General features: G+C 75.0%; 1 protein-coding gene across 2 annotated transcripts; it reads left to right on the top strand.

Moving 5' to 3' along the window:
* Window positions 1-1,351: 1,351 nt before the first annotated feature.
* Window positions 1,352-5,061, top strand: PHF8 (PHD finger protein 8; the record flags this gene model as incomplete). 2 transcript variants are annotated; one of them, XM_037888516.2, is given in 7 exon segments in its annotated part: window positions 1,352-2,068; window positions 2,811-2,896; window positions 3,058-3,175; window positions 3,749-3,909; window positions 4,197-4,338; window positions 4,617-4,803; window positions 4,899-5,061. In XM_037888516.2, coding segments are annotated over 7 exon segments (955 nt in total), but the record flags the coding sequence as incomplete, so codon positions are not given.
* Window positions 5,062-8,283: the final 3,222 nt, after the last annotated feature.

Raw genomic sequence — 8,283 nt, 5'->3', positions numbered from 1 at the left:
CCAGGACTCCTGGGTTCTCTCCCTGGCTCCGGGAGGGCAGTGGGGTCTAGTGGGTTAGAGCAGGGGGTGGCTGGGAGCCAGGACTCCTGGGTTCTCTCCCTGGCTCCGGGAGGGCAGTGGGGTCTAGTGGGTTAGAGCGGGGGTGGGCTGGGAGCCAGGACTCCTGGGTTCTCTCCCTGGCTCCGGGAGGGCAGTGGGGTCTAGTGGGTTAGAGCGGGGGTGGGCATGGGAGCCAGGACTCCTGGGTTCTCTCCCTGGCTCCGGGAGGGCAGTGGGGTCTAGTGGGTTAGAGCAGGGGTGGGCTGGGAGCCAGGACTCCTGGGTTCTCTCCCTGGCTCCGGGAGGGCAGTGGGGTCTAGTGGGTTAGAGCGGGGGTGGGCAGGGAGCCAGGACTCCTGGGTTCTCTCCCTGGCTCCGGGAGGGCAGTGGGGTCTAGTGGGTTAGAGCGGGGGTGGGCTGGGAGCCAGGACTCCTGGGTTCTCTCCCTGGCTCCGGGAGGGCAGTGGGGTCTAGTGGGTTAGAGCGGGGGTGGGCTGGGAGCCAGGACTCCTGGGTTCTCTCCCTGGCTCCGGGAGGGCAGTGGGGTCTAGTGGGTTAGAGCGGGGGTGGGCAGGGAGCCAGGACTCCTGGGTTCTCTCCCCGGCTCTGGGAGGGCAGTGGGGTCTAGTGGGTTAGAGCAGGGGTGGGCTGGGAGCCAGGACTCCTGGGTTCTCTCCCTGGCTCCGGGAGGGCAGTGGGGTCTAGTGGGTTAGAGCGGGGGTGGGCAGGGAGCCAGGACTCCTGGGTTTCTCTCCCTGGCTCCGGGAGGGCAGTGGGGTCTAGTGGGTTAGAGCGGGGGTGGGCAGGGAGCCAGGACTCCTGGGTTCTCTCCCTGGCTCCGGGAGGGCAGTGGGGTCTAGTGGGTTAGAGCGGGGGTGGGCAGGGAGCCAGGACTGCTGGGTTCTCTGGGTGTGACACAAGTGGCCACCTGCCACACTCAAGATGGCGACCAGGGCCCACACCTGAGGGTGTGTGGACTGGTGCCACTCCCAAGATGGCGACGACAGCTACTGGCGTCAGGGCGGCCAGTCCCGCGCTGGGGGCCAGGTCGGACCGAGCCCTGAACCCCCGCGAGCTCACACTTGCCCTAGGTCGGGGCGTGAATGTGCTCTTGCCACTCCCAAGATGACGTCTTCTTCCTGTTCTGTTCCCTTCCCAACATGGCCGCTTAGCCAGGGACGCTGCCACTTCCAAGATGGCGGCCATGGTCGAATTGCCGACCAGTCCTAACATGGCTCAGTCTGAAGGCCACTCTCAAGATGGCCAACATGTCCTGCTGCGTCAGGCCTGCCACTCCGACGATGGCCGCCGCGCCCTGGCCCGTGAGCGGTGTCACACTCAAGATGGCTGATGGGCCCGGCCGTTTCCCGGGCCAACATGGCTTCCGCACCCAGCCAGGCCACTCCTAAGATGGCCGCGTCGCCCGGCCGTGGCCTGGGCCGCTCCCAAGATGGCGCCGGGGCCCCTCCCCGTGTTTTGAATAAACTTTATTGGGAGGCTGGAGCCGGAGCAGGATCCTGGGGCCTGGCCAGGCCGAGCGGGACCGGACCGGGCCTGGAGAGACCCCCCCGCGGGGCCTGGGCGGGGAGACCCCCGGGCTGCAGGAGGGAGGCCCCCCGCTCTAGGCCGCAGGGAGGGGCTGTGGGGTGACCCCGGGGGGTGCAGGGGGCGGGGAGACCCCCCCGGGCTCAGGCTCACTTGGGGGTCAGTGGCCGCAGGGCAGGGCACCCCGAGGGGGCACGTGCTCTTTTGGGGTGCCGCGGGGACCCCACTTGACCCCTAGGGTTTTTTGGGGGGGTCGGGACTGATTTGGGGGGACCCCGGGGGTGTTCGCCCCCCTGGGCTGGGCTCTGGCAGGGGCGCGGGGCCCCCCACGTCCCCTGCCCCCCGGCTGGTCCTGAGGGGGCGTCAGCCCTTTGTGGGGGGCAGCCATGGCCTCGGTGCCCGTCTACTGCCTCTGCCGCCTGCCCTACGACGTGACCCGCTTCATGATCGAGTGCGACACCTGCCAGGACTGGTTCCACGGCAGGTGGGGCGGGCGTGGGGCGGGGGCCGGGGGGCTGGCTCGGGGGCGGGGGCCTGTCCCCTCTGGGGGGCCGGCTGGCTCGGGGGGTGGGGCGGGGGCCTGTCCCCTCTGGGGGGTGCCGGCTCCGGGCCGGGCCGGGGGGCAGGCTGGCTCGGGGGGTGGGGCGGGGGCCTGTCCCCTCTGGGGGGCCGGCTGGCTCGGGGGGTGGGGCGGGGGCCTGTCCCCTCTGGGGGGGTGCCGGCTCCGGCCCGGGCCGGGGGGCAGGCTGGCTCGGGGGGGTGGGGCGGGGGCCTGTCCCCTCTGGGGGGTGCCGGCTCCGGCCCGGGCCGGGGGGCAGGCTGGCTCGGGGGGTGGGGCGGGGGCCTGTCCCCTCTGGGGGGTGCCGGCTCCGGGCCGGGCCGGGGGGCAGGCTGGCTCGGGGGTTGGGGCGGGGGCCTGTCCCCTCTGGGGGGCCGGCTGGCTCGGGGGGTGGGGCGGGGGCCTGTCCCCTCTGGGGGGTGCCGGCTCCGGCCCGGGCCGGGGGGCAGGCTGGCTCGGGGGGTGGGGCGGGGGCCTGTCCCCTCTGGGGGGCCGGCTCCGGGCTGGGCCGGGGGCAGGCTGGCTCGGGGGGTGGGGCGGGGGCCTGTCCCCTCTGGGGGGCCGGCTGGCTCGGGGGGTGGGGCGGGGGCCTGTCCCCTCTGGGGGGCCGGCTCCGGGCCGGGGGCTGAGCGATGGGCAGCGGGTAAGCGACTCTCTGTCTCCCCAGCTGCGTCGGGGTGGAAGAGGACGCGGCCGCCGACATCGACCTGTATCACTGCCCGAACTGCCAGCTGGCGCATGGCCCCTCCGTCAGTGAGTAGCCCGAACCCGCCCGCCTTGGGCCGGGGCAGCTGGGCAAGGGGCTGGGCCAGGCTTCGGCCCCCAGGCTGGGGGTGGCTGCCTCGGGGTGGGGGGAGGGGATCTTCTCCCCCCGCGGCTTGATCTCCCTTGACGGGGTCTCCCGTCTCCCGCAGTGAAGCGGCGCCGTGGGCCCCCGAAGCAGCAGGACGCGGGGCTGAGAGAGGCGGGTGCCGCGGTGCGGACGGGCAGCGCCCAATTCATAAAGGAGCTTCGGGCCCGGACGTTCCCCAGGTGAGAGGGACAGCGGAGGGCACTGTGGGGCTGGGGGGGCTGGCAGTCAGGGCCGGGCGCTGGGAGGTGCCGGAGGGCTGGGCAGGGGGGCCTGTCCCCTGGCAGGGCTGGGCGGTGTCATGGGGCTGGGCAGGGGGCTGGGTAGGGGGTGCTCACCCCTGGTAGGGCTGGGTGCTGGGGGGTGCCGGTGGGGCTGGGTAGGGGGCACTCACCTCTGGCAGTCAGAGCTGGGCACTTGGAGGTTTCTCAAGCTGTCAGCGCCTGTCTCCAGGACCTTGGTTTAATTCTAGGTCCCTGTCCCTAAATCTCACGTCAGCACCAGGCGAGCCATCCCTATGCAGTGTTATGTGTGGCTGTTCCCAGCTGCCCCGCCCCAGAGGTGCCTGCATCTCAACACTGGGCGAGTCATCCCTGTCCCATGTTCTATGCAGCTGTTCTCAGCTGCTCTGCCCCAGAGGCGGCTGCATCTCAGTGCCGGGGGAGTCATCCCCACGCAGTGCTATGTACGGCTGTTCCCAGCCGCTGCGCCCCAGAGGTGGCTGCACCTTGCTGACTCTCCCTTCCGCCCGGCAGCGCGGATGAGGTGATCCTGAAGCCCAGTGGGGCGCAGCTGACGGTTGAGTTCCTGGAGGAGAACAGCTTCAGCGTCCCCATCCTGGTGCTGAAGAAGGACGGGCTGGGCATGACGCTGCCCCCCCCGTCCTTCACCGTGCGGGACATCGAGCACTATGTGGGTAAGGCCGGGCCGAGGGGCTGCCAGTGCTGGGAACAGCCCTGGGTGTGCGTGTGGGGCAGGGGGCGGTAAGGGTCCATAGCTGGCGTTTCAGGGGGGCCGTGGCTGGGTGTGGGGAGTCAGGGGGCCGGGGGGGCCCATAGCTGGCTTGAGGGCAGTGGGGGTCAGGGGGCCCGTGGCTGGCTGGGGGTTCAGGGGGCTGTGGCGGGGGCCCATAGCTGGCTTGGGGGCCGTGGGGGGGCCCATAGCTGGCATGGGGGCCGGTCGCTCTCACCCTGCGCCCCCCAGGGCCCGACAAAGAGATCGACGTGATCGACGTGAGCCGCCAGGCCGACTGCCGCATGCACTTGGGCGACTTCGTCGGCTGTTTCTGCGCCGCCCGGCGGGACAAGGTGCTGAATGTCATCAGCCTGGAGTTCTCCGAGAGCCGGTCAGCGGGGGCTGGGGCGGGGGGGTCTGGAGGGGAAGGGGGCCTGGGGCGGGGGGAAGCCAGGGGAGAGCGTATTACCTGTATTGTCTCCCGGACACCTGGGTCCCTGAGATGTAGCCTCCACCCGCCCCGTTCTGGGCTCCCAACTCCACCCTGCGCTCCCTATGCCTGGGGGCCGATGGCCAGGCCCCTCCCCGGACGCCGGGGTCCCGCGGGCGGGCAGCCGGGCCCCCCTCCCGGACGCCGGGGTCCCGTGGGCTGACGGCTCTGCCCCCCAGGCTGTCCAACCTGGTGGAGACGCCGAAGATCGTGCGGAAGCTGTCGTGGGTGGAGAACCTGTGGCCGGGCGAGTCGGTGTTCGAGCGGCCGAGCGTGCAGAAGTACTGTCTGATGGGCATGCAGGGCAGCTACACCGACTTCCACATCGACTTCGGGGGCACCTCCGTCTGGTACCACGTGCTGTGGGTACGGGCCGGGCGGGACCAGGCGGGGGGCGGGCAGGGGAGGCGGTGGGGGGTGGGCGCGGGGACCCCCCACTCACTGTCCCATCCCCCCTGAAGGGCGAGAAGATTTTCTACCTGGTGCGGCCCAGCCCAGCCAACCTGGCCCGGTTCGAGGCCTGGAGCAGCTCGTCCAACCAGAGCGAGACGTTCTTCGGGGACCAGGCCGAGCACTGCTACCGATGCCCCCTGCGCCAGGGCCAGACGCTCTTCATCCCCACGGGTACCCCCTGCCCCCCGCGGGTACCCCGGCCCCTCCGTCCCCACCGCTCCCGGGGCCCCCTGCGCCAGGGCCAGACGCTGTTCATCCCCGCGGGTACCCCCTGCCCCCCGCGGGTACCCCGGCCCCTCCGTCCCCTCCGCTCCCGGGGCCCCCTGCGCCAGGGCCAGACGCTGTTCATCCCCGCGGGTACCCCCTGCCCCCCGCGGGTACCCCGGCCCCTCCGTCCCCACCGCTCCCGGGGCCCCCTGCGCCAGGGCCAGACGCTGTTCATCCCCGCGGGTACCCCCTGCCCCCCGCGGGTACCCCGGCCCCTCCGTCCCCACCGCTCCCGGGGCCCCCTGCGCCAGGGCCAGACGCTCTTCATCCCCGCGGGTACCCCCTGCCCCCCGCGGGTACCCCGGCCCCTCCGTCCCCACCGCTCCCGGGGCCCCCTGCGCCAGGGCCAGACGCTGTTCATCCCCGCGGGTACCCCCTGCCCCCCGCGGGTACCCCGGCCCCTCCGTCCCCTCCGCTCCCGGGGCCCCCCTGCGCCAGGGCCAGACGCTGTTCATCCCCGCGGGTACCCCCTGCCCCCCGCGGGTACCCCGGCCCCTCCGTCCCCACCGCTCCCGGGACCCCCTGCGCCAGGGCCAGACGCTCGTTCATCCCCGCGGGTACCCCCTGCCCCCCGCGGGTACCCCGGCCCCTCCGTCCCCACCGCTCCCGGGGCCCCCTGCGCCAGGGCCAGACGCTGTTCATCCCCGCGGGTACCCCCTGCCCCCCGCGGGTACCCCGGCCCCTCCGTCCCCTCCGCTCCCGGGACCCCCTGCGCCAGGGCCAGACGCTGTTCATCCCCGCGGGTACCCCCTGCCCCCCGCGGGTACCCCGGCCCCTCCGTCCCCACCGCTCCCGGGACCCCCTGCGCCAGGGCCAGACGCTCTTCATCCCCGCGGGTACCCCCTGCCCCCCGCGGGTACCCCGGCCCCTCCGTCCCCACCGCTCCCGGGGCCCCCCTGCGCCAGGGCCAGACGCTGTTCATCCCCGCGGGTACCCCCTGCCCCCCGCGGGTACCCCGGCCCCTCCGTCCCCACCGCTCCCGGGGCCCCCCCGCGCCAGGGCCAGACGCTCTTCATCCCCGCGGGTACCCCCTGCCCCCCGCGGGTACCCCGGCCCCTCCGTCCCCACCGCTCCCGGGGCCCCCTGCGCCAGGGCCAGACGCTCTTCATCCCCGCGGGTACCCCCTGCCCCCCGCGGGTACCCCGGCCCCTCCGTCCCCTCCGCTCCCGGGGCCCCCTGCGCCAGGGCCAGACGCTCTTCATCCCCGCGGGTACCCCCTGCCCCCCGCGGGTACCCCGGCCCCTCCGTCCCCACCGCTCCCGGGGCCCCCTGCGCCAGGGCCAGACGCTCTTCATCCCCGCGGGTACCCCCTGCCCCCCGCGGGTACCCCGGCCCCTCCGTCCCCACCGCTCCCGGGGCCCCCTGCGCCAGGGCCAGACGCTCTTCATCCCCACGGGTACCCCCTGCCCCCCGCGGGTACCCCGGCCCCTCCGTCCCCTCCGCTCCCGGGACCCCCTGCGCCAGGGCCAGACGCTGTTCATCCCCGCGGGTACCCCCTGCCCCCCGCGGGTACCCCGGCCCCTCCGTCCCCACCGCTCCCGGGGCCCCCTGCGCCAGGGCCAGACGCTCGTTCATCCCCAGCGGGTACCCCCTGCCCCCCGCGGGTACCCCGGCCCCTCCGTCCCCACCGCTCCCGGGACCCCCTGCGCCAGGGCCAGACGCTCCTCATCCCCGCGGGTACCCCCTGCCCCCCGCGGGTACCCCGGCCCCTCCGTCCCCACCGCTCCCGGGGCCCCCTGCGCCAGGGCCAGACGCTCTTCATCCCCGCGGGTACCCCCTGCCCCCCGCGGGTACCCCGGCCCCTCCGTCCCCACCGCTCCCGGGCCCCCCTGCGCCAGGGCCAGACGCTCCTCATCCCCGCGGGTACCCCCTGCCCCCCGCGGGTACCCCGGCCCCTCCGTCCCCACCGCTCCCGGGGCCCCCTGCGCCAGGGCCAGACGCTCTTCATCCCCGCGGGTACCCCCTGCCCCCCGCGGGTACCCCGGCCCCTCCGTCCCCATCCGCTCCCGGGGCCCCCCTGCGCCAGGGCCAGACGCTCCTTCATCCCCGCGGGTACCCCCTGCCCCCCGCGGGTACCCCGGCCCCTCCGTCCCCACCGCTCCCGGGGCCCCCTGCGCCAGGGCCAGACGCTCTTCATCCCCGCGGGTACCCCCTGCCCCCCGCGGGTACCCCGGCCCCTCCGTCCCCTCCGCTCCCGGGGCCCCCTGCGCCAGGGCCAGACGCTGTTCATCCCCGCGGGTACCCCCTGCCCCCCGCGGGTACCCCGGCCCCTCCGTCCCCACCGCTCCCGGGGCCCCCTGCGCCAGGGCCAGACGCTCTTCATCCCCGCGGGTACCCCCTGCCCCCCGCGGGTACCCCGGCCCCTCCGTCCCCACCGCTCCCGGGGCCCCCTGCGCCAGGGCCAGACGCTCCTCATCCCCGCGGGTACCCCCTGCCCCCCGCGGGTACCCCGGCCCCTCCGTCCCCACCAGCTCCCGGGGCCCCCTGCGCCAGGGCCAGACGCTCTTCATCCCCAGCGGGTACCCCCTGCCCCCCGCGGGTACCCCGGCCCCTCCGTCCCCTCCGCTCCCGGGGCCCCCTGCGCCAGGGCCAGACGCTCTTCATCCCCGCGGGTACCCCCTGCCCCCCGCGGGTACCCCGGCCCCTCCGTCCCCACCGCTCCCGGGACCCCCCTGCGCCAGGGCCAGACGCTCTTCATCCCCGCGGGTACCCCCTGCCCCCCGCGGGTACCCCGGCCCCTCCGTCCCCTCCGCTCCCGGGGCCCCCTGCGCCAGGGCCAGACGCTGTTCATCCCCGCGGGTACCCCCTGCCCCCCGTGGGTACCCCGGCCCCTCCGTCCCCACCGCTCCCGGGGCCCCCTGCGCCAGGGCCAGACGCTCGTTCATCCCCGCGGGTACCCCCTGCCCCCCGCGGGTACCCCGGCCCCTCCGTCCCCACCGCTCCCGGGGACCCCCTGCGCCAGGGCCAGACGCTCCTCATCCCCACGGGTACCCCCTGCCCCCCGCGGGTACCCCGGCCCCTCCGTCCCCTCCGCTCCCGGGGCCCCCCGCGCCAGGGCCAGACGCTCTTCATCCCCACGGGTACCCCCTGCCCCCCGCGGGTACCCCGGCCCCTCCGTCCCCTCCG

The sequence above is a fragment of the Chelonia mydas genome, chromosome 23 (assembly GCF_015237465.2).
Source record: "Chelonia mydas isolate rCheMyd1 chromosome 23, rCheMyd1.pri.v2, whole genome shotgun sequence".
Classification (NCBI taxonomy): Eukaryota; Metazoa; Chordata; order Testudines; family Cheloniidae; genus Chelonia; species Chelonia mydas.
This window is presented reverse-complemented; position numbering and strand designations above follow the sequence as displayed.